General features: G+C 51.3%; 1 protein-coding gene across 1 annotated transcript; it reads left to right on the top strand.

Moving 5' to 3' along the window:
* The first annotated feature begins 373 nt into the window (after positions 1-373).
* On the top strand, positions 374-25,915 carry ADORA2B (adenosine A2b receptor). The gene is made up of 2 exons (XM_042917460.1): positions 374-803; positions 24,977-25,915. The coding sequence occupies exons 1-2, from the start codon at positions 469-471 to the stop codon at positions 25,641-25,643; spliced, it is 1,002 nt and encodes a 333-aa protein (XP_042773394.1). The 5' UTR covers positions 374-468; the 3' UTR covers positions 25,644-25,915.
* Positions 25,916-25,929: the final 14 nt, after the last annotated feature.

Here is a 25,929-nt window from a genome sequence, read left to right as displayed (position 1 = left end):
AGTTCTTGTCTCTGGGGCGGCCCGGGCTCTGCGTGCGCCGCGCTGCGCCGCTTGGCAGACAGTGAGACCGCCCGGGACACACCCACAGATTTGGAGCCTTAGAGAAAGTTGGGGAACTTGACTTGGCCAGATAGCGCCACCGCACGACGCCTCGGGATCCATCGCCCGCGCCCGGCCGCGTGCTGCCGAGACCCCTGTGGCCCCGCGCGGGCGCAGACTTGGGCTCGGGAGAAGGGGCGGTGCTCCGCCGGGGGTCCGAGACGGGCGGGCGCACCGGCCAATAGGCGTCGCCGCCTCCCCGCGGTCCCGCCCCCGGAGCCCGGGTCCCGAGCGCGCGAGCCTGGCGGGTCAGACGCGGCTGGCGGACGCGCGGTGCGGGCGCTCCGGCGGTGCCCGGCGGCGCCCACGCGGCTGCCCCGCGCCTAGCGCGGCCCGGGTAGGCGACGTCGGGGCCGGGTCGGCCCGGCCATGCCGCTGGAGACGCAGGACGCGCTGTATGTGGCGCTGGAGCTGGCCATCGCCGCGCTGTCAGTGGCGGGCAATGTGCTGGTGTGCGTCGCGGTGGGCACGTCGAGCGCGCTGCAGACGCCCACCAACTACTTCCTGGTGTCCCTGGCGGCGGCCGACGTGGCCGTGGGGCTGTTCGCCATCCCGTTTGCCATCACCATCAGCCTGGGCTTCTGCACCGACTTCCACAGCTGCCTCTTCCTCGCATGCTTCGTGCTCGTGCTCACGCAGAGCTCCATCTTCAGCCTCTTGGCCGTGGCCGTCGACAGGTACCTGGCCGTCCGCGTCCCGCTCAGGTGAGGCGCGCGGCGTCCCCGACCCCGGGGCCCCGCTCCAGGCCCAGGTTGCTGGCCGAGTCGCGCGGGGCGCTCCGACTTCGGGTTCCCAGCCTAGAGGGACACGTGCGCCGGGCTGCCCAGACCCTCTTGGTGCCTGAGACAGGACCCTGGAGGCCGCTGCGCCCCTGGATGCGCACGTGTTTTTAGGGGGACCTGCGTAGGGACAGCGCTAGGAGTTCTGGGGAGTGTGGTCCCCGGTCGCCGGCCCGCGGTGGAAACTCCAGGGAAAGCGCCACCCCAGCGGGCTGGTGGGGGCACGGGCACAGGAGGTTTGGTGATCGTATCTCCTCCTCTGTGGCGATAACTGTTTCCTCTCACTCGTCACCCGCTGCCGACCCAGAGCGGGGGCCCCCAGACTGTTTCCTTCCACCCCTCATCCGCAGTCCAGAGCAGCGGGCGGACACGACCCTGTGCGTGCCGGCGGTCCGGGAGGCTGGGGCGGTTCCAGGGGACAGCCCTGAACACTGGGGCTTTGCATTGTCAGAATGGACACGACTCGAGACCCAAGTTCTGAATGTACCTGCCACAAAATGCGGGCGGGGGTTGGGGTGCGGTTGGGGAAGGACCCAATTAACCCTAGGGAACACTAGGAGCATCTGTGCCTGCATGCTAAATGGGGACTCAAATCACCTCCGTACACTTTAAAAGTCAAAGTGCTGCCCCGTTGGCCAGCACGAACAGCCTGAGAGCTGCATGCCCGTTGTGTAACCTTGTTTACCCTCCCCTGCCCTGTCCCAGCAGGGCGGGGAAGTGCCACCTGGATTTCGGAAAACTGGAAAACTTAAGGGTGGTCTCTTTCACCCAGTGAGAAAATGTAGCGTTCAGGGGATGAAGCCCCAGGTGTAGCTGATGATCAGGTTCAAAGCTGAGCATTTGAGGGGCACCTGGGTGGCTCAGTGGTTAAGCATCCGACTTCGGCTCAGGTCAGGATCTCCCGGTCCTAGCCCACGTCCAGCTCTGCTGACAGCTCGGAGCCTGGAGCCTGCTTCCGATTCTGTGTCCCTCCTCTCTCTCTGCCCCTCCCTCGCTCACGCTCTGTCTCCTGTCTCTCACAAAGAAATAGATGTTAAAAAATTTTTTAATAAAAAATTAAAAAGGTGAGCACTTGAGGGCAAGGGTATCAGGGAACCTTAGGGCTTATTAAAATTATTTTCTGTCTTCTGTGCCTGGGCCTCTTTGGCATTTCTGCGTTAGGTGAGCTTGGGATCTCTTTGGGTTGGAGCTGAGAAAGGAAACTGAGTTACAGGAATAGGCGGGAAGGGAAGGAATTTATTGAGGCAGTTGATATTAAACTTCTATCCTTCCATTCTTGCAGTGATTCCAGAGGGTAGGTACCTGCCTCTTGTAGATGAGGGGATGGTGCCCCTGGGAGATGAGTCTTGCTCAGGATGGTGCTTCTGGAATGAGTGTCAGAGCCAGGACTTGAACTCAGAGTTGGCACCATATTCCCACTGTGCCCTCAGGCTGCCTTGCAGGGTTGTGTGTGGTGTCAGTGTTCGGGATGTGGGCAGAAAGTGGAGTGCTGTTTCTGGAAGCAGATCCTGCCTGCAGTAAATTGGTGGTTGTAAGGGATATGTGTTTGAAGGAATTAACCGGGAGAATGTTCCTAGAAGCCTCTTTAGCAGGCAGACATGTTGAGCCTGCCTGTTGTGGGTCGTGTCCTGGGTCCCTGGTTGTGCTCCTGGGAACAGGAAGCTCCTGCTTGGCCGGGCTGTGAGCCCAATCTGCATGTCTGGGCCTTTCCATGTACTGCTGCCCTTGGCATCTGACCAGGGGGCCTCATGCATCCCGTCAGGTGTGAAAGAGCCCAGGGATTTCCGGGACTTGGGGCCGCACGGCATAGTCTCTTAGGAGTCACCTTTCTGCCTCTTGGTCTTCATGTTGGTTACTTGATGGCCTTTGGGACTGTTTGTGTCCAGCTGGCAGTCACAAGCCCCCAGCTCACCGAGAGGTACTGGAAGGATCCCCTCTGCCCCATGGAGCCGGAAGCTCCATAGGAGTTTCAATCTGTTAGTTCTTGTCCTGGTGTTGGGTGGGGTCTTAAAAAAAAAAAAAAATGGGTGTGGGTGTGTTAAGGGGAAAGAAATGTGAATCACAAGCCCCTAACTTCTTTGCATTTGCCAAGGGAAGGAAGGCGAGATGTAGGAGAAGGACGGGAAGAATGGTCAGTGGAGAGGTGCAAGGGCTCATCCGTGCCTGCCCACGGGAGTTCAGAGGTCTGGAAGAGGTGTGTGCCAGCAGCCCTGACTCCCAGCCCTGGGAAGGGGACCTGTCCCTGGCACCGACCCCCACCCTCAAGGGCTGAAGAGGGTGCGGGTTCTCAGGGCTCCTGAGTGCTCCTGGGGGCTGTTGCCCCGGGCCGATCGGTCTTCTTCCCTCAGCTGTGAGTGCTTCCTGCTTCTGGGGAGTATGAACCACCACCCCCCCCCCCTGCCCCCAGCAGGCTGAGATGCAGATTACAGGGCCCTCCGGGGTCCTCCTGAGTCAGAATCTGTGGGGTGGGGCATGGCGGGGGGATTCCAGTTATCGGTATCTTTAACTGAGGAACTGGCAAGTCCTTGGACCAGTTCACGGGTGGGGGAGGGGGGCTCCAAAGGCATCCGTGCCCCAGGGCTCTGAGTGCGAGGCCAGAGTGGTCGGCTGTAAGCGCAGCTCAAGGCCGCGGAGACCATAGCCCCCACCTGCCGCCCAGTTGCCAAGGCGTTTAGTAACATTGGGGAGATCACAGTGCAGAGAGAAAGGGGAGCCCCAAGGTGATGCCAGGCACAGAAATGACAACTTTGGCTGAACTTGAAAAGGAGGAGTGTCTGCTCACACCAGGCACTGTCCCTGGTCTTCAGAGTGAGGGGTGTCTACAAACAGAATCTAGTTCAGGTCCATGCAGTTCAGAGGCTGGCCCTGGCAGAGGGTCCCCCCCACACCGGTGCAGAGTTGGGGGGCAGCACACGCAGCAGAGCTGGGAGTGGAGGCTCCCTTGCTGCTGGGGGTGGGGGCGTGCCTGGGGGGAAGGGGAGGAGGGAGGAGGTGGGAGCCTGTCGGGGTGGGGTGAAGGGGGGGGAGGAGGGGGAGGTGGGAGCCTTCAGGGATGGGAGTGGGGAGGAATGGGGGATGGGGGTGGGGGGCATGGGAGGGTGGAGGTGGGGGCATGCCAAGGGGGAGGGGAGGGGCCGTGTCTGCCCACAGCTGCTCCCCACCCGCCTCACTTCACCCTCAGTCCACTTCACCTGGCAGGAGTACTTCCTCCCCCCTAGTCTAATCCGGTTCCCCTTCGTGCCACACCCCCAGTTGAGCTGTGTGGCAGGGTGACTGTGTGACTCGCCTCTGTCTGGGGGCGTGCCCTGCCTTGCTCCTGGACTCAGTGTCCGGTGGTGTTGAGTCTCCAGTCGGCCGAAGGCCAGCTGTTTCCCCAGTGCAGCTGAAGGAGGGTGTTTTCCGGGGAGTGTTTTGTTGGCTGGATTGGTCCTCTGAATGGAAGAGGGTGTGTCTGTCTGTTCTGTCCATGGACCCTGACCCTCTCACCCTCCCTGTTCCCTTTGCTACATGGAGGCTTTAAAGTTCTTTTTCCAACATGGCCGGTCTGTGAGGTGGGGACTGACATCTTAGCAAGACTGCCTGGGGTGACATGTGTCCTCCACTGAGGCTCCCTTAGCTGTAGGGTAGGGGTTGGCAGGGGTTTTGGAGTGTTCTTACAAAAATTTTTTTCTTTTTCTTTTTTTTTAAGTTTATTTTGAGAGAACAAGCGAGCAGAAGAGGGGCAGAGAGAGAGAATCTCAAGCAGGCTCTGTGCTGTCTCAGGGCTCGAACTCATGATCTGTGAGATCATGACCTGAGCTGAAATCAAGAGTTGGATGCTTAACTGACTGAGCCACCCAGATGCCCCCCTTTTTTTCTTTTTTATAATTTTTTTTAACGTTTATTCATTTTTGAGAGAGAGACAGAGCATGAGCGGGGGAGGGGCAGAGAGAGAGAGAGGGAGACACAGAATCCGAAACAGGCTCCAGGCCCTGAGCTGTCAGCACAGAGCCCGATGCGGGGCTCAAACCCACAAACTGTGAGATCATGACCTGAGCCAAAGGCAGACGCTTAACCAACTCAGCCACCCAGGCGCCCTGCCCCTTTTCTTTTTAACATTGTACAAATCCCATATGATAAAATTCATCTTCAGTGCTGTTTTGAAGTAAAGCTAGGAAAGATTTTCAGGTCTGGGTCGCATCCCTCCGGCCATCCCAAGGACACTCCTTGGGAAGTCCTCTGTCTTGTGCATCAGTGTCCTCTTTCTCTTCCAGACCATTCCCATTGTAGTGGGTTGCATGGTGGCTCCCCCGAATGACGTCCATGTTCTAATCCCTGGAATCACCTTATGTGGGAAAGGAATGAATGTTCCCTTACGCGGATCTTGGGAGGAAGAGTTTAGCCTGGATTAGCTATCTGGTGGCCCCTAGATGCCATCACATCCTTGAAACTAGACACGCAGATGGGGCGCCTGGGTGGCGCAGTCGGTTAAGCGTCCGACTTCAGCCAGGTCACGATCTCGCGGTCCGTGAGTTCGAGCCCCGCGTCAGGCTCTGGGCTGATGGCTCGGAGCCTGGAGCCTGTTTCCGATTCTGTGTCTCCCTCTCTCTCTGCCCCTCCCCCGTTCATGCTCTGTCTCTCTCTGTCCCAAAAATAAAAATAAAAAACATTGAAAAAAAAAAATTAAAAAAAAGAAACTAGACACGCAGAGAAGAAGGAGGAGGCCAAGTGAAGATGGAGGCAGAGATGCAGGGTGGGGGTGGGGGGACAGCCACCAGGAGCTGGGACTGGGGCGGATTGTGCCCTAGAGCCTTGGGCGGGGCTTCCGGCCCCTAGAGCTGTGAGGGGCCACATCTGTGCAGGCCTGTGTGGCCCTCCAGCGTAAGCTGCTCTTGAGCCATCCTCCCACTGCCTCCCCTGCGTCGCCCTGCGGTGCCTCCATTCTGGTGGAACCTAAAGGTCACGTCTGGGCCCCATCGCACACGTGCTCTCAGTAGCTCGGGGTCAGCTCCGCGGGGGGGGGGGGGGGAGGGGGTGGAGTCCACCCGGCCCCCCCACTGCCGTTCTCCAGAATGCTTCCAGAGAGGAGGGTTTGAGCCTCAAATCGGATCCCATCAGTCCCCTGCTTAACCCGGGCCTCAGGATCCTGTGCTAACTGGCTTCTGCCCACCCGCCTCTCGCCCCTTCCCGCCTCGCCCACACAGCCCCGCCGGGCCGGGCTCTTTCCCCAGCTGGTCTTTGTGCCGCCTCTCGCCTCCTCCCCTGCAGAGGCTTTGCCTGGCCCCTGAGCTTGTCTGTCACTGACTCTCCCTAAAGTACATCTTTCCTTGGTCGTGAGTTGTAGTCCCTTTCTGCCCCGAGCAGGAGCTCTGTGACCCCTGGGAGGGGCTTGTTCTTGAATTCCCGCCCCCAGCCCTGGCATGCTGCCTGGCATGGGGTAGGCACCCATATTTTGGGGGACTGTGTGAGTCACTGGGTGAAGAGCTTGTGCTGGGGGACGCTGGCACAGTGTTGGGCGGGGGGGGCAGTCTGAGGTGGCGGATGCAGGCAAGGGGCGGAGCTCTCTGGTAAAAGGATGTCAGAAAAAAGATGGTCCAGAAGTTTTAATGAAGGAAGGGGGGGACACCATCTTCTGACAGGCTGTCACAGGCCTGAGGGAGAACGGGGAGGAGTGGCCTTTGGAGAACCAGCAGGTGCTGTGGGTGAGGGCCGGCCAGGGGAGAGCAGGTTTGAGTCAGTCCTAGGGCCATCCTGTTACCCACACAAGGGAGCGTGGCTCTCAGAACTGGCAGAAAAGTCACCTAGGACTTGGGTGCCCCTCTGCTGTTATAACCCCCCCCGTGAGTGACACTCCTCAGCCCCGAGCCAGCACATTAAACCAGCAGCAGATGCGACAGTTGCTGGAGTCTGAGCCCATGTCCAGAAGTACTAGTGGGAAGTTCCAGCCTGGCCCAGGGCTCGTTCCTGGGTGGGTTAGTTCCTTGCTGGCACAAGCGTCCGGTCTGGTCTGGTCAGTAAGGCCCACAAGAGCTGTCTCAGAACCAGGGTGATCCAGTCTGGAGGTGAGGTACCTGGAGGTCCTGTCCCCTCACTGGGGGTAGCGTCCAACCAGCTGGACAGTCATCCAGGAGCATCTGGGAGCCACAGGGCAGCCTCTGAGGACTCAGGATTGTCGGCAAGAGCACCTGAAGGGTCAGGGAAGGAGGGTCCACGTGGCCATCTGAGGCCAGCCATGGCCCGGAGCTCCCGTGCAGATCAGGCCACAGCCTGCGCCACTCTGTGTGTGTCTGGAAGGGAGATGGCCCTGACTTAGTGTTTTAGCAGCATTTCCATGGAATTCCGAAAAGCATGGGTGGTTTGCTCCTTTGATCACATGGCGAATGAGTGTGTGCAAAGGGACAGAGGTTACCGACATTTTCACAGGACAGGCAATCTGCTCCTTCCTCTGTGACTTCACGCATGGGGTCTCCAGCCTCTTGGGCCCTCCCCGCCACGCACTCGCAGGACCCAGTCTCCACATCACACACTCTTTTGTTCTGTCTGCTTGTGAGCACAGCATGGACATACATGTGCTACAGGGACAGACACGAGGACGTAGGCCCTCAGCTACTCCAGACATCAGAATTTTTAATATTGTGGACAGCAGCCACTCAGAAGGCTTTTCTGCACATCTGGCAGTACACGTGCCTGATCTCCTCTGATCCTTACAACTCTTAGGGGGGCAAACTCGGTTACTTTCCTCGCTTCGCAGATGAGGAAATCAAGGCTCAGAGGGTTATGATTAGCCCAGGGTCACACAGCTGCCACAGCGGTGTAGTGTGTCTTTCTGGGAGCCCTTAAGCCGGCATGCGAGCGGCTGAAGGGAAAGTACCATGGTCGTCCAAGAACAGGCGAGGGGTCCCTTCTAGCAGCGGGTGGATGAGGACACCAGCAACTTGTGATTGGGACTCTGTAGACGTTGTGCAAGACAAAGAAGATTGTAGCTAGGCAGTAATGTGGCCGAATGAGGGAGAAGAAGGCCGTACGTTGGCCCTCGTGCGTGAAATGGCACAGAACTGACGGTGGCGAGGACCTGTAGAGGATCTCCTGCCTGCCTCCTTTCTCCTCAGATGGTGAAACGGAGGCCTGGCCTTTCCTAATGCTCGAGTTCCTTACTGACCCTTCAGGACTTGGGCTCCGCACCTCGTTACTCTCCCCAGGGGCATCAACAGGTTGTGCTCTTGATCTCTGAGGCTGACAGGCTGATGAGACGCTGCCTTGGGCAGCCAGAACTTGATGGCTGGTAGCAAACGTGCCTTCGTTGGAAGAATTCAGGTTGAGAACAGAGTGTCACGGGCTCCGTGGTGGCCCTCTAACACGTCCTGGGCCGAAGGAGGGGGAGTGCTTTTCCTCGAGGGCTGAAGCTGAGGTTTTGTATGGGGGTGAGTGGGAGGAAGAGAATTTTGAGCTGAGCTGGAGCCACGTGCAAAGGTCTCCCCTCCCTCGGCCCTCACCAGACCGTTTCTGTTGGCATCTCCTCCGAGGGTCACTACCCTCTGGGTGACACCTGGGTCTGTGCTGCCATCTTTAAATAGAATGTGTTGACTCTCTCCCAGGTCACGGGAGGGCCACACACACGCCCTCTTTCCCACCCTGGTCCTCCCAGTTTTTTGTTACATTTGGATATTTTTCTGGGGATCATATTTCAGCCCCGATTTCTAATTCCATCAGTTGTAGGCAAGATCTGTTACTTGTCAAGAAACCCGAGGAAAAGTAAAACCGCCAGCAGGCCCCCGCGCCCCCGTGTCTCTCCGCCTCCCACTGGCTTTCAGCACCCTGCCTACCCAGTGGAGGTTTTACTTTCGAAAAGGTAAGTCATGTCGTTGTGAAGAAACCAAGTGTTTCACAAAATGACAAACTGTGGAAAGTCAGTCTCCATCTCTGATCTGTGGTTTCCCAAATTGCCCATCAGCGGTAATGGCTGTTTCTCGTGCCTTTTCGAATGCTACATTGGACACATTCAGATTATAGCAGAACTTTTACATTATCAAGGTTAATGCCATTTGCATTTTATTCCGTAACTGTAATAACGTTTCCTGAACCCTGCGGAGAGTTTCTGTAAACTGGAAACCGATGAACGGCATTTCGAATGTTTGACTTGTGGATTTATTCCACCCCAGAGCAGAGCAGAGCAGAACGATTGGACTAGGGCGTGCACTCCCATCGCTAAACTCTGCATCCCCAGGACGCGGTGCCAGTGGCCAGGTCAGATGAATTCTATTTTTTACGTGCTATCTGCTGCTCAAAACTACCCCCCACTGTAGTTGGCTTCATGTTTAGATGGTGAGTTACCCACCTGGAAATTAAGAGAAAGTTCCAGGAAGAGCATGGCTTCCCAGATCCTTAGGATGATCCGACTTCTTCATCATCCCCATTGCTGGCTGACCTGACGGGCCCTCTCGGCGTGCCATACGATGGTCCTGTGGTGTCGTCCTGTACTCTGGGAGTTGTTCTGCCTCTCCGCACGTTCCACGTTTTCTTCCCTCTTTCTGGGATTCCATATTTGTTTGTCTGTATACATACCCGTAGGTGACTTTTTCCGGACATGGGAGATAAACGTTCTGGGGTCTTTTATGCCAATGGTGTTTTTACTTCTCACGTGTCACAGGTAGTGTGACTGGATGCCATTCAGAAGTGTAAAGGCGTTGCTGCAACGCCCAGTGGTGCCCAAGAAGTCTCATGTGTGGTGATTCCTATTTGTAACCTGTACTTCCTCTCTGGAAGCCATTGGGACCACTTGCCTTTGCTTGGTGTTCTGGAGGCTGGGTCTGAATACTGACCTTCAGTTTTTCTCCTTCACTGGGTGTGAAGCTTCCTGGTGAACCTTCCCAATCTGAAGACTTAGGTCTGTCTTTAGTTCTAAGATTCTGATAAAGAATATTTTTTTGATCCTTTTCTTATCTCCCTTTTCTCTGTTCTTCTGGGATTCTTTTTTTTTTTTTCTTTCAGTTTTTTATTTATTTTGAGACAGAGAGCGTATGAGTGGGGAATGGACAGAGAGAGAGGGAGACAGAGAATCCCACGAACCATGAGATCACGACCTGAGCTGAAATCAAGAGTCAGACGCGTAACCAACTGAGCCACCCAGGCGTCCCTCCTTCTGGGATTCTTAACTGATGCATGGAGACTTTTTCTCCTTGACTGATCTTTGTCTCTTAAAAGTTCTCTTAGATATGACTTTCCAATAGTTTAACTTTTTATTCTCCTCTGGAAGAATTCTTTGACTTTTCCTCCCTAGTTACCCTATTTTTTAATCTTATTTTAGCATTCATATTTTTACTTTTGAGGTGAAAACTTTTTGAGTCGGTTTTGAAAAAAACCTCTTTTGGATCCATGAGGTTCAGACAACTTCACAAAGTATATATAATTGAAACTTCCTCCCATCCCCCCCTCCATCACAAGGTCTCAAGCTGCAGTTTGGGGAGAGAGTGGAGAGTGAGGGGTCAGTGCTCCATGGGAGATAGGGGACAACAGTGGGGCCAGTGAGGCAGCCCACAGCTGGTCCACAGGGAGTCTTCCCCTTGATTCCTGCTTTTCTTTAAATCCCCTTCTGGCACCTGCTCTCTGCTGGCCTGGAGCTTCTCCCCTGGCCATCTGTTTCTTTTTCTTTTCTTTAAAAATTTTTTTTAATGTTTATTTATTTTTGAGAGAGAGTGAGCGATCAGGGGAGGGGCAGAGAGGGAGGGAGACACAGAATCGGAAGCTCCAGGCTCTGAGCTGTCAGCCCACCGTGGGGCTCGAACCCACAAACTGCGAGATCATGACCTGAGCTGAAGTCGGACGCTTAACTGACTGAGCCACCCAGGCGCCCTGCCCCTGCTTTTTTGAAAAAATTTTTTATTATTATTATTTTTTAATTTATTTTTGAGGCAGAGACAGCATGAGTGGGGAAGGGGTAGAGAGTGAGGGAGACACAGAATCCGAAGCAGGCTCCAGGCTCTAGGCTCTGAGCTGTTCGCACAGAGCCTGATGCGGGGCTCGAACCCATGAACTGTGACATCATGACCTCAGCCGACGTTGGACGCTTAACCGACTGAGCCACCCAGGCATCGCATTTTTTAAACATTTTTAAAATTTATTTTTATTTTTTAATTGGCCATCTCCCTTTCTGATATAGGGCTACGCATACCCCATCCTGACGACCTATCTGCCTTCTGGTTTCTAGAAACTCCTCAAAATCTCTGGTTTGCTGATGTTCCCCTCTGCTTCCATTTTTGGGAATTTTAGGTTATGAGTTTATTTCCTTTTGTACTTCTCTACTGTCATTTAAGTGGGATTTTCTGAGAAGTGACAATTAAGTGGGACCTGGAGAGCCAATGTAGGATTTTAATCAGGAGTTTGACATGGTCAGGTTTGCATTATAAAACAGTCACTGTGGCGGACCGCAAGGGGGAAGGGCAGGAGGGGTCAAGAGTACATAGGGTTGCCAGTTGTCATCAAGGTGTGAAGGAAGAAAGCATGGCCAGGGCCATGAGGCCATGTTGTTGGAGGCAGAGTCAAGATATTTGATATGCGTAAACTCTGTTTTTTTTAAACGTTTATTTATTTATTTTTTTTTGAGACAGAGACAGAGCATGAACGGGGGAGGGTCGGAGAGAGAGGGAGACACAGAATCCGAAACAGGCTCCAGGCTCTGAGCAGTCAGCACAGAGCCCGACGCGGGGCTCGAACTCACGGACCGCGAGATCGTGACCTGAGCCGAAGTTGGACGCCCAACCGACTGAGCCACCCAGGCGCCCCGATATGCATAAACTCTGAATGTCTGCACCGGGGGAGGTTGATGTCTGATGCCAGCCAAAGGGTCTGACAGAGTTCGGGGCAGAGGGGCCATAGGTGAAGCTCCACAGCCCAGAGACGAGGACAGGAGAGAACCCTAAGAACCAAATATGGGCCCTGGGACCACAGTCAGCGAACAAGGACCAAAGACGTGGCTCGTCAGGGCCAGGCAGGGTGGGACTTAGGGTGTGAAATAAGCAGTCAGCCTGTGTCTGTGCCCATTGTGTCTGTATTGACACCACAAGTTGAGTGAGGTGTTGTGACTAGAGGCTGGGGTCTTTGGGGACAGGCTTAAGAGGACTTGCTGACTTGGTTGGATGTTAGGCATGAGGGAAGCGGGAGGAGTCCAAGGTGACTCCCGAGATTCCTGGGCAGCCAGGTGGCACCGTCCCCCCAAACATGGGGGCTTTGGGAAGGCGTTGCATGGGTTGTGGTTAAGGTGCCTGCAGGTTGAACAATAACAGTAGGTGGTTGAGTTTGGAGCTTGGAGAGTTTGGGCTGGGTGGTCCTTCCACCTGGCTCTGGACACACGTCTGCCTGCTTCCTGGGAGCCCAGCAAGGTTCTTACTCCCAGCCTCGTGCATGGCAGCCTCTTGGTCTGCAGGCTCCTTCCGTCCACTAAACATATTCAGGCTTCTTTCCCCTCTCTGAGCCTCACCTTCTTGGTTTACTGCCTGTTTTGCTCCGGTCCTACCACCCACAAACTTCCGGGAGCAGCTTTTTGTATATGACGTCTTGATTTCCAATGCTGATTTCAATACCACTGCCAAACCTGCTGTTTTTTTTTGTTTTTTTTTTTAATTAAAAAAGTTTAAGTCAATTAATTTTTACTTAAGGGATTTTATATGTGATTCCTTCCACTGCCAATCACCTTAGTTCCTCCAAAGTCAGAATTCTAACCTTCAAAATAGCCCTTTTAGAATGCACTTTTGTTCAATCCACAGCTGTCCCTGTCAGTCCATAATTCTTGGCTTGGGCTTCTTTGATCTCCATTTGAATATGGACATAATTCACAACTTCCCCTCCTGTAATCTTTGGGATCCACTTTCTTTAGGGCCACGTGTAGGTTCGGAGTAGATGGATCTGTCTGGTTCTCAATTTCAGACACCCTCTAAACACGAATAATTTCCAATCCTATTCACCCCTACACTCTCATGCCCTCGAGCTGTACAGATTGTTGGTACATGCCAATACCTGAGATTTCAAAAATGTGACTGGTAGGGGGTGCCTGGGTGGCTCAGTCAGTTAAACATCTGACTTTGGTTCAGGTCACGATCTCGCAGTTTGTGAGTTCGAGCCCCACATCGGGCTCTGTGCTGACAGCTCAGAGCCTGGAGCCTGCTTCAGATTCTGTGTCTCCCTCTTTCTTTGCCCCTCCTGCGCTCACACTATGTCTCTCTCAAAAATTAAAAAAAATAAAAAAATTTTAAAAAATGTGCTGTTAGATCTTTCATAATTTTATTATTTTTTCTTTTTTTTTTTCAACGTTTATTTTTTTTTATTTTTTTTTTATTTTTGGGACAGAGAGAGACAGAGCATGAATGGGGGAGGGTCAGAGAGAGAGGGAGACACAGAATCGGAAACAGGCTCCAGGCTCCGAGCCATCAGCCCAGAGCCCGACGCGGGGCTCGAACTCACGGACTGCGAGATCGTGACCTGGCTGAAGTCGGACGCTTAACCGACTGCGCCACCCAGGCGCCCCAGATCTTTCATAATTTTAGATGATCGAGGTCCTGGAGTTCTTTCCCTCAGTTCTAACACACAGTTCTGTGAATAAAGGAAACCACATGTATGCTCTAGAGTGATGTAGGTCTGCAGAATAAATCCCCTCGGGATAGACCTCAACTGCTTTATTTTTTCTAACGTAGAGAATTATAAAGCTTTATTGAAAGACATTAAAGAACAGGTCCTGTCAGGGCGCCTGGGTGGCGCAGTTGGTTAAGTGCCCCCCTTCGGCTCAGGTCATGATCTTGCAGCTCGTGGGTTCAAGCCCTGCGTTGGACTGTGTGCTGACAGCTCAGAGCCTGGAGCCTGCTCTGTATTCTGTGTCTCCCTTCCTCTCTGCCCCTCCCCCGCTCGCACTCTGTCTCTCTCTCTGTCTCTCTCTCTCTCTCAAAAATAAACATTAAAAAAAAAAATTAAAAAGAACAGGTCCTGTCATTTACACTTCTGAAATCAGTCCCCAATCACTTCTCTTTGGTCTTGTCTCTACTTCTACCCTGTTCCAGGAAAATCCTGTCTGGTCTCTCTGCATCTGTGCTCACCCTGTTAGCCCATTCTTCATATATAACAGTAGTCTTTCTAAAATGAAAACCTGATGGCACCTCCTTTTGTTTTTGTAATATTCCCAGTGCTTTAGGATAAGGGCCCAGCTCTCTTGACATTATGTCTGTTTCAGCCCATCACACGAGAGGGCAAGCGATCTCAGTGTGTCCCATTATTGGGTTGCTAAATCTCATCACTGGGTTACAGCTGGTTGTCTGCCGGGGCTTGTCACTGTAAGGGTATGTTTTCATAGCCCGGGTTCATTGAGGATTCTTGCCTGAGTACGTTATTACCATGTAAAATGGTAATTTTCTTTCTTTTCATTCCTTCCACCTTTATTGGTTGGCATTCTTCGTAAAGAAGAGTTTTGCCTTTTCTCTGCTCTTCCTTAAATTATTTTTTTAAAATCTCAGTATGGACTTATGGAATATTATTTTCATTCAATGTGTTATCATCCATTTGTGTTTTTCGTTTTGAGGCCCAGAATTGGCCAGTGGGAGCCCATTCAAATTCACTTCTGTAAGCGTTCTCATCAATTTTGTGAGCACTTCTTACTTCCTGCCACAGAAAGATTTTTCAAGCGCACATTTTATTTTCCACCTTTAGATCAGCCATTTTTCCAAGGAGCCCTGTTTCCTTTTCAGTGGAGAATGGTATGGGTCCGTGTGCTCATTGCTACTCGAGTGTCCTTTTTTCTAGGCCCTCACAATGAACAGAACTAGGAGATTTTCTTTTTTTTTAATAATGAGTTGAAGACCTCTTGCTTACAGTGGAACGCCATCTAATTAATGAGTAGGAATGCTTGAGTTAAGTCATCATTTGGCAACAATCATAGTAATAACCCGTTCGGGCAAGAATCATCAATAGGTGCTAAAACTCATTGGTGAAAGTCTGATGAGAAGCAAGATATTTAAAGTCTCGGAGTATCTGTTACAAGATATCTACTAATTACAAAGGGAAAAATAGTTACAGTGGAGAAATCTGGCAGACACCATGATAACCGGGTGATCCAAGTTGACCTCATCGGTAATGGGACACATCGATAATACGTGCCTCCTGATGTTCTGACGGTTTGTGTATAGAGAGGCCGATGCTTTTGACAAATAATGTTGTATCTGAAGCAGTGTGTTTTAACCCTAGCCATGGGAGAGGAGACAAGGTATTTTTTTATTCTCTTGTTCGGCAGGGGCCCTTTCTCTTAGGGACTCTTATTTCACTTGAAAATCAGAGTCTGGAGCCCAGCAACCATGATCTGTCCCTGGGTCACACCCGATACGTGAAACCATAATAGGAGACTCACCAAAAAACAGCCTCAAAGATGAACTCTGGGAGACCTGGTCCTGGTCTCCATCTTTAATCTCAGTGGGTTTAATCGCTATCAGACCATTCTGGACTGTCTCCTTGCCATAGTAAGCTGGTGGGGAAAACTTTCTTTTCTGCCACCCATACTCATCGTCCGTTGTTCTTGGGCGACTGAGAAGGTCACCTGGCATCCTTTCTGACCACCTTTACGTGTGGCAGTGGTCTCAGCTCAGGCCCCAGTCAGGTCCACCGCTGGGATTCAGATACGTCTGAACTTGTTAGAGTAGAGGAGAATCCCCTCCCCATCCCTGCCAGGAGCCAGAGTAGCTGAGGGCCCCAGCCTCATCAGAAGCGCACAGCCTGAAGGTAAGCTCTGGTGACCATAGCCTGTTATCTGCTGGGTAGGCAGGCACTGTCCTTTTGTCAGCCTGCCCTGTACACTACAGCCAGGACCATCCCAGACCGTGACCGCGGGGACAAGGCAGATGGCCCTCAATACATTTACCGTAAATGGTAAATGAGAGACCTTCTTCCCACTCCCAGACCTGAAGTTCATATAAACAGAACCAAATAGCGTCTCTTCTTTCTGTGTAAGAATGGTTTTATCTGTTTTTTCAAATGTTTCATAGAATTCATTTGTGGAGTCATCCGGGTCTTAAGTTTTCTTTGTGGGAAGGTTTTTGGCTAGGTATTCTATTTCTTGACTAGATACAGTGCTACTCAAATTCTCTTTCTGTCCATGACAACTTGAAAACAGAAATTTTTTATGTTTATTTATTTTTGAGATAGAGACAGAGTACGAGTGGGGGAGGGACAGAGAGGTGGGGGGAGGGAGGGAGACACAGAATCTGAAGCAGTCTCCAGGCTCTGAGCTGCTAGCGCAGAGTCTGACACGGGGGCTCGAACCCACGAACTGTGAGATCATGACCTGAGCTAAAGTCAGACGCTCAACTGACTGAGCCACCCAGGTGCCCCTTTAAATTTTTTTTTTTTTTATGTTTCCGTCCATGACAACTTTTTAAAAACCTTTTTAGTTTGGTACCATGAGAAATCTGAAAAACGGAAGCAACTACTCAGCGTAAAGATTTCCCTCTTTTACAAGACGGCCTCTTGTGAACTAGAAGCTGAAGCTCAAGACTGTTCACATGCTCCCCCGCCCCGTGCCTTGTTTTGTTTAGAGCTACCAAGTGGGTGTTAAAACACGTAATATGTGATTAAGAAGCCAGAGTTCTGTTCTCTTCTTATAAATTCAGGCTTCTATTCAGCACTTGTGTGCCAGGCCCATTATTGGTGTTTTGGATTCAACAGCGAACGAAACAGGCTTGCCATTGCGCATGCTTCCGCGGGAGGAGACAGCAAACAGGGCTTCGTGGGAGGTATTTGGGGAGGGGTGCCGTGGGAACCCGGAGGTGCCCGGGGAGCACAGCAGTGGACTTCGGTCCACACTGGTCTGCTTCTGTGCGAATTTCCGCAGCGTGAGCTCCGGTACGTGTCACAGGTGAAGAGGGAAGCGTGCTGGCTCGGGGCACACTGCCTTGGTTCATCTATGGATTCTTCCAGGAAAAAGGAGTTGGGATGGGGGAGTAGTCTCGTGGTTCAGCAGAAGAGGAAAAAGCCCTCCGTTTGACTGCTGTGTTGCCCGAGCCCCTGTGGGCTCCCAGGAATGGGGAGGAATAAAAAAACAAACGGTGCCTGTATCTGGGCCTGCTTCCTCAGAAAGCCACATCCCAGCCTGTGGTCCTGGCGTGGCTGGCCGCCCTGCCCACCGTGCCCACTTCATCACAGCCCCTCGGCTCACAACAGCTCTTTCATCTGCGTTGTCTGGGCACTTACTGACCTCGCTCTCATTAAAGTTTCGCCAGAATTTCTACTAGATTTTTGGGTTGCGTTTTAATATTCATTGTGGCAGCCTCTAGCTCCGCTGAACTGCCTGCCCAGGTGATCTGAGTTAAGTTGTCTAGTTAGGAAATTGTGTAGGTTTTGAGGGGTCTGCCCTAAGCCCGTTTTTACAGGAAGTCCTGTCATTACTCGTGTGCACCTTTAGAGAATATGAGGTTTTCTAAAACTAGATTATTTACACGCTTTAAAGCAGAAATGTTTGTCCTACAGAGGAGTACAATTTGTGAGCCAAACAGAATATAAAGAAAAAAGTCCCTAAGCAAACAGGAAACGATTCAAGAAACAGCAGCAGAACTCCATATGCATTCACTTAAGAGATCTGTATTCGTAAAGTGTTCTGAACGCATTGTATCTGCTGAAGGTCCCAGCAGCATGGACGGTAGTTTCTGCAGACACTTTTATCCTCATTTTTTTCTTTTTTAAAGATCTTTATTAAAAAAATTTTTTTTTAATATTTATTTTCTTTTTGAGAGAGACAGAGACAGAGGGCAAGCAGGGAAGGGGCACAGAGAGAGGGAGACACAGAATCCTAAGCAGACTCCAGGCTCCATGCTGTCAGCACAGAGCCTGACATGGGGCTTGAACTCACAAACCATGAGATCATGACCTGAGCCTAAGTCAGACACTTAACTGACTGAGCCATCCAGGCACCCCCTCCCCAATTTTTTTTAATGTTTATTTTTGAGGGGGGGTGCAGAGAGCAAGGTAGACAATCCAAAGCAGGCTCCAGGCCCTGAGCTGTCAACAGAGAGCCCAACACGGGGCTCAAACCCACAAACCATGAGATTATGACCTGAGCTGAAGTTGGACACTTAACCGACTTAACCGACACTTAAGCCACCCAGGCACCCCTAAAGCTTTTAAGTAAGCTCTACACCCGACATGGGGCTCAAACTCAGGACCCAGAGATCAAGAGTCACACGCTCCGGTGACTAAGCGAGCCAGTTGCCCCAGTGTCATTTTTTGATGCCAGAGCACAGATGCTGCACAGCCCCCGGGCCACTGCCCGGGGTAGCTGCCCTCGGGCATGTGCTGAACTAGGAGCTCCTGAGAGCTGGGCACTCTGATCTCTGAGACCAAGAAGGTGGCCTGATTTGAGCCAAGGCTGCAGAGCCAGAGAGGGAGGAGACCCTGCCCCAGAAATAGGCCAGCACTTGTTATGCGGCACTTGGCGATTCCTCTTTCGTTATGTAACCTCAGCGTCCACACTGTTCCCTTTGTTGATTCCCCCCATGTGACTGTTTTCCTATCAATCTCCTTAGCTAATGAGCCCCTTCTATGGAGAGCGGGTGGATCACAGCACTGCTTCGTGCACAGCAGTGCATTTCCCAGAACGTGGACTTGCCCAGAACACCCTTTTTGTGTGGGATACAATTGTTCCTGCTTGTTTGGAATAATAAAGCTGCTTATGCTTCCTTTATTCATCTCTTCATCGCCTTTTATTTACACCTCCTGTGTTTGGGGCAGACGTCCGGCTTTGCGGCCCTTACTACTGTGTTCGGGGCCCTCCGTGGCAGAGCAGAGACCAGCATAGGGGCAGATGCAGGAAAACACTTGGCCCCTGCCTTTCAGGAATGTTTTGGGGACATACGCATACACACACACACACACACACACACACACACACACACACACAGGAGGATGAAATCTGCAAGCAAGAGGTGGGGCCAAGGAAGGAGGCCAGCATTTAGGAAAAGGATGGGGGCCCAGATGGAAGGAGATGAGAAGACAGGGCAGGAGGCTGCTAGAGCCTTCGTGAATGCCAGAGACCCCGGAGGTCATCCCTTCCAGCATCCTGCCCAGTGCAGGGACACCTGTCTGCTTTCTCCAACATCTCTATCTCCCACCTGGGCCCAGGCACAGGCCTCATGGATACTGTTGTGCCATTATAGGTACTGGAGCCCCAGCGCTAAAATTGCTTTCATTTCTGGAGCCCACGCTGCTCCTGTGGGCCTGGCTGTGTCCTCCAACAGAATACAGGAAGTCTCTTTGCTGCCTTTTAAGGACTGCTTCCCAAGAAAGTAGCAGGGCCCCCATCCTTCAAGTCTTTAATTCCCATGTGGCTGGCTCCACAGGGGAGGCTCCCTGGACCCAGAGAGCAGCTCTGGCAGGGGAGAAGGTGAAGCAGCAGACCCACGGCTGGCTGCACCCATGGTGGGCCCGTGGCTGAGGGACCAGTGGAGGCGGGAGCTGGGATCTGTGGAGGAGTTGTATGTTCCCGAGCAGGAAAACGACTCCCTTTGGCAAAATTGGAGTCAGGTTTGTTTGAGTTTGTGTCCTGACTGCAGTCAGGGGCAGAGGCCAATCACGTAACCTCTCAGAGCCTCAGTGTCTGCATCTGTAAACAGGAGAGAGAGCAGCCCTGACCTCGGAGGCCTGGTCTGAGTGGGATGGGTCGGGCGGGCTGTGCGGAGGCGGCGCTTAGACAGCAGAGGCTCCGTGTTACTGCGGTTCTGTACGGCTGGGGGAGGGGGCCTGTAGGTACACGTCTCCAAAACCTAGCGTTGGCTCGTGTGGTTCAAAGGCTGCCAGAATGTTCCCATTCTATCTACCAGTTGGGAGGAAGTGAGGAAGGAAGAGTTGTCTTAGATTAAGTGGGAATGATGGGGCGCCTGGGTGGCCCAGTCGGTTAAGCATCTGATCTCACGGTTTGTGAGTTTGAGCCCGTCAGGCTCTCTGCTGTCAGCATGGAGCCGACTTTGGATCCTCTTTCTCCCTCTCTCTCTGCCCCTCCCCAACTTGTGTGCCCACCCTCTCTCTCTCTCTCTCTCTCTCTCTCTCTCTCAAACAAATAAATGTTTTTAAAAAGACAGGAATGATAAACTTTTTTTTTCTACTTTAGAGTTTCAAGTGCCATTGGCATATTAAAGATGAAAAGGGAGACGTGGCTTCAGTGTCAGCTTTAGCCAAGTATTTAGCCCAGCCAATTAACAATAATTCAGTTAATTTTCTTTTTTTTTTTTTTTAACACTTTGTTTATTTATTTTGAGAGAGGCAGAGAGAATTCCAAGCAGATTCTGCACTATCAGCACAGAGGTGGGGCTCGAAGTCACAAACTGTGAAATCATGACCTGAGCTGAAACCAAGAGTCAGACACTTAACCAACTGAGCCACCCAGGCGCCCCTAATTGTTAATTTTCAACCCCACAATGCTCTCTACATTCCCTGGCTGACTAGACCCAAAGTCCCACCTCGCCTTCCCAAGCACTGTGCTCTCTGGGTCACCACCGCACCCCTATTTCTTTGACCTCTTCTCTGAACGTTCCCTTGGCCACCTGGCCTTGACCCAGATCTGCATCCCCAAGGACACGGTTTCCCCTATTTCTGCTTACACCTAGACCTCAGGTGGGGACTTGGGCTTGAGCTTTCTCTTGGTTCTCTCCACTCTCCTTTCCAGGGTAGACATGGAACTTTGGTGTTTCGCATGTCCAGACACACTGCCCCTGTCCTCTCCCCACCCTGCTGCCACCCCCCCTGCTCCCCTTATTCGTGCCAACCGCACCACCCACCCGCACCCTGGTCTCAAGTCTTTGGTCTCCTCAGTCTTTCTCTCTCTCCTTTGGTCTCCCGATTCCACGATGCAGCCTGTATCTCATCAACAACAGTTGTTGTACCACGGTTAACCACTGTTAAAGCCACAGTGGCCACCATCCCGCCATATTTTTTTTGTTTAAAAAAAATTTGTTTCAGTGTTTATTTATTTTTGAGACAGAGAGAGACAGAGCATGAGCAGGGGAGGCGCAGAGAGAAAGGGAGACACAGAATCCGAAGCAGGCTCCGGGCTCCGAGCTGTCAGCACAGAGCCCGATGTGGAGCTCAAACTCGTCAACTGTGAGATCATGACCTGAGCTGAAGTCAGATGCTCAACCGACTGAGCCACCCAGGTGCCCCCTGCCGCACTCTCTTCGCCACATTTTTCTAGTGAGCTCCTGCTTCCACTCCCGAGACCACTCAAGGACCCTAGCCATGCCCTCACCCTTAGGGAGTGACTTTTCTTCCCGAGCATCTTAGGGGACAGCAGCTCTCAAAAGGGCTGCTGCCCCTGCCTTTTGACCACCCAGCCCTCCCCTCCTGCGCTGTCCCTGTTGTCCTTACTTGAGCCACAGCAGAGAAGTGTCCCTTCACATGTGCACTGGACCCACACCCTCCAACCTCCTCAGGTTCGTAGCTCCCTAATAATCTTGCCTTTTCCCTCCATCTTCTCTCTCTACTGACTGTCTTCATCAGGATACTGACATCCACTGTTTTCTTGATGTTCATCTCCTTGCAACCCATCTTCCCTTCTTTCCTTCTTGCTTCCCTAAAATTCAGTCTCCATACCATGAGCTTTATAAAACGTAAGTTACTACCATTCCCACTTAAAAGCCTTCAACAGCTTCCCAAGGCATTTGGAATATCAAAATCGAGTTTCCTTCCCATGGCCTGTGGCTGGCCCTGCCCGGTCTTTGGTCACTCACATTTCCTTTTGCTTCTTTAGGAAAGTGAAATCCTTTCCTGTCCGAAAGCCTTATTCCATTCTCTCTGCCTGGAATGCTCTTCTCCCCACTCTTCAAATTTTTTACTCCTTTGAAACCTTTAGCTCTGCTTAAGAAGCCTTCCCTGACATCCTATGTCCACAGTCTTCCTGTTTTTCTCTTATCTGCATCCTATTCATTTTGGTTTGGCCAAACTCATTCTGATTTGTAATTACACATCTGCGTGTTTACTTGTTTACTTTCTGTCTCTTTCGTTAGCTTTACAACCCACGAGGGCTATGATTATGTTTCCAGTGACAGCAGAGTGCTTGGTACAAAGAAAGAACTCTGCATGAAATAACAGGGAAGAGAGGCTGTGTCTGGGGGTTCACAAAGTGGTGACCAGCTGCTCCCCTGATGGAATCTTCTGCTTCTCCTTATCTAAGCCAATTTAGCATAAAAGTAGTTTGTCACGGGCATCTGGGTGGCTCAGTCAGTTGAGCGTCAGACTCTTGATTCTGGCTCAGGTCATGGTTTCACAGTTTGTGCGTTCAAGCCCCACGCAAGGCTCTGTGCTGGAGGTCTAGAGCCTGCTTGGGATTCTCTCTCTAGTCCTCTCTCTGCCCCTCCCCTGCTTGCGCTCTCTCTGAAAAATAAACATTTATAAAAAAGGTAGTTTTTCACATTTGCAGCATCCAGCAGCTTTGTGAATTCCAGTTTTGTTTTGAACTCTAGTGGGAAGCCACCCCGTGATCCCTCCATGTACAGAATACTCGGTGTCTAATATTGCTTTAAAAAATGTCAAGTACAACAGCAGTGTAATATGGTGCAAGGTACACAGGCTTGAGAGTCCTGACCTAGCTTTGCTCTTTGGTTCTCATATTGCTTTTGTCACTCACAGACTTTGTATCTGTTTCCTCATTTGTAAAACGAGAGAACTTTGATTAGAAGAGAGAAGAGTCCCTTCCAGTTCGTATGCTTTTGGCTGCAGGTTACCAGTAGCTTCAGAAATCGACCTTTAATGATCTCTTAAGTAGAACGTGGAGCCATAGCCATGATGGTTCTGGGGTTTCTTTCCTTCTGCTTTGCCATTTGCTTTGTCTCCAGGCCAGCCCGCGTGGTCGTAAGACAGTTGCTGCAGCTGTAGGCACCACAGCCTCCCGTAAGAGCATCAAGAGCAGAAAGGGATGGGCGTGGGGAAGGGCTCTCCTCATGGGTCCCCCTCCTTTCATCAAGAAGTAAACATCTTTCCCGGAAGTACCCTCGCAGACTTTTTGTCTCATTGACCGAACCACCTCATTTAGCCCCCCTAGACCATCACCTACAAGAGGATTTGCTTAGCCAATATACAGTTCATCCCGGCTCAGGACTAGCCTATATTCAACAATACTTGATTAAATACAGTTGAGTCCTGTGAACAACAAAAGAGAACGGGCAGGACTGTTGATCTCTGAGGACCTGCCTCATAAATCTAAATTCCTGTGATTCTAAGTGCCTGGCTTTTAGGGAGGCTGCCTTGTTATCCTGCAGAGACTAATAGATTCTCTGGTGAGGTAATGGACAGGAATAACATTTTTGTAAGGAATGGCTGTACATTCCTGAATGAGGAAGGGAACAGAAAGGGTTTAGAAATAGATGGATTTCTTGGCTAAGGAAAATTCAGTGAGCAACTGAGCCCAGCAGGTCGTTTGTAGTAAAAGCCCCACAACTGAGCTGCCAATTGCTGAGAGCTGCCCTTCTTGGGAGCAGAAAAGATTAGGGATCATGGTCACTTACCAGTCAAGGTCTCTGTTAACTTCCTCAACAAACGGTACTGGTTCTCCTGCCTGTCCAGGCCATAGCATCAGGTATTCCTAAGTAGAATCTTCTTTTAAACTGATTTGACAACAAATCAGATATGTATTCATAATGGCCATATTATTAAGAACCCACTATACATGTCAAACACCGTGCTAGGTCCTGGGATACCAATACAAAGGGACAAGGTCCTAGTCCTCAGGAGGTTGACATTCTAGTTGAGGGGAAAACACACATAACAGATAAACAAGCTGTATGCCAGGTGTGTGTCTGGGGCCAGAGAGTGGGAGTGGCCATGTCAGCCTGACAGGTGATCAGGACAGGAGGTGAGCCTTGAAATAGGAACAGGTGTTTCATCGGTGTTGCGAGCAGCATGGGCCAGGAGGGAGCCGCTGGCTAGGAATGGCAGGCACTGGGTAGGTGGGGCTGAGGCCTGGAGGGTTCTGTGGGTCATGCTGAGAAGTATAGGCTTTATACTGCAGGCACAGGAAATTGGACACTTCCCGTAGACAGGTCTTAAGGTAATGTGTATCGAATTAGTTCCCCATTTTCTTCCTAGAGGTTAAGGAAGGATTTTCTTTCATTTCCTCAATATATTACATTGAATACGTATTATTGATCAATTATTAATAGCCAACTTTATAGCTTTGCTGTTAGCCATATGTGGACTAGTTCATGGCAGAATGCCTACATTGTGTATTGTGATTTCTCGCAATTTTAAGTAAGATTTTAAAGGTTTAAAATTACTAAGAGTGATTTCATATTTGCTAAGTTATTTCCCAGTTTTTATCCACTTTGCTGCTAACAGAGAGAGGGGCATCACCAGAAGTGTTGTTCTCTAACAGTTTCCAGAGGTATTCAGGGAGGATTCTTCCCATCGTCTGGGACAGATCTCTCGTGTATTTGTGGGGGACCAGAAGGATTCTTGCCCAGAGCCACCAAGGAGTGGTGACTCCTGGGGGCTCCAATTCTCACTTCCTCAACTTTAGTTCAGATGGCACCTTACTGATGAAGCTGCCTTGGAACATCCTCTCGAAAACCACAGTCCCTGCCAGTCTTGGTCTTCCTTACTCTGCTTTTTCTCTTTTCCCACCACACCTCTCCTTCTAACATATCATACAACTTACTGATATACGTTTGTTGTTCGTTATAAGTCGTTCCCCCACCCCCCCCCCACCACCCACTAGAATGTAAGCTTTTGAAAAGCATGGATCTTGTGTGTTCTGTTTACTGACGTAGCTCACCACTTCGAGCAGCGCCTTATAGAAGACCTGTGCTCCTAAGTCGGTATGTGGGTAATTAGAAAGCACCCTCTGAGACTTCTCCCACTTCCCACCGACCGTTGTGGCCAACAGAGATGAGCTAGTAAGTCAAGAATGAAAATCTTATTGAGCTTGTTAGAGCAAAACTGTTCATACTGATTTTGCGGGTTTCATGTTCAGGGTAAAAGGCTGTGGTGCCCTTTGAGGGTGAACCTGAAAGGTTGTCATGGGGAAAGACCATGGAACAAAAGCAGAGGTGGGGGTCTTGGACTCTGGTTACAGAGTACTGCAAGCTGACGATAACAGATGATGTTCTTTTGAACAGGTATAAGAGTTTGGTCACTGGGCCCCGAGCGAGAGGAGTCATTGCTGGCCTCTGGGTCCTTGCCTTTGGCATCGGACTGACTCCATTCCTGGGGTGGAACAGTAAAGACAGTGCCATCAACAACTGCACGGAACCCTGGGATGGAGCCACAAACGAAAGCTGTTGCCTCGTGAAGTGTCTTTTTGAGAATGTGGTCCCCATGAGCTACATGGTCTATTTCAACTTCTTTGGGTGTGTCCTGCCCCCACTGCTCATTATGCTGGTGATCTACATCAATATCTTCATGGTGGCCTGCAAGCAGCTTCAGCGCACTGAGCTGATGGACCACTCAAGGACCATCATCCAGCGGGAGATCCATGCAGCCAAGTCCCTGGCCATGATCGTTGGGATTTTTGCTCTGTGCTGGTTGCCGGTACACGCCATCAACTGTGTCACTCTTTTCCAGCCAGCTCGGGCTAAGGATAAGCCCAAGTGGGCAATGAACATGGCCATTCTCCTGTCACATGCCAACTCGGTTGTCAATCCCATCGTCTATGCCTATCGGAACCGAGACTTCCGCTATACTTTTCACAAAATCATCTCCAGGTATGTTCTTTGCCAGACAGATGTCCTCAAGAGTGGGAATGGGCAGGCAGGGGTGCAGCCTGCTCTCGATGTGGGCCTATGACCTAGGTCCTGGCCTCTTTAAGAAGGCATAAATTCACAATAAAGGGACAGACAGGACGTGACCAGCTGATTCCCATTGTTAAAGACAGCTACACCTTGTAAGCATATGGGCTGCCTCTTTTAAGTACTCCCCTGGAGTCACCACATACCTAGCTAATATGTACATGTTATTAGTAGGCTCCAAAGGCTCACAAATGTATTTATGGTTCTTTCTGGATGCTCCCACTGTGTGGATGATGCTGATAGCTTGAATGGATTATAAAAGACTTCTTTTTTTTTTAAGAGTC

The sequence above is a fragment of the Panthera leo genome, chromosome E1 (genome assembly GCF_018350215.1).
Source record: "Panthera leo isolate Ple1 chromosome E1, P.leo_Ple1_pat1.1, whole genome shotgun sequence".
NCBI classification, from domain to species: Eukaryota; Metazoa; Chordata; class Mammalia; order Carnivora; family Felidae; genus Panthera; species Panthera leo.
Note: the sequence above shows the minus strand (reverse complement) of the source record. Positions and strands in the feature narration are given on the sequence as shown.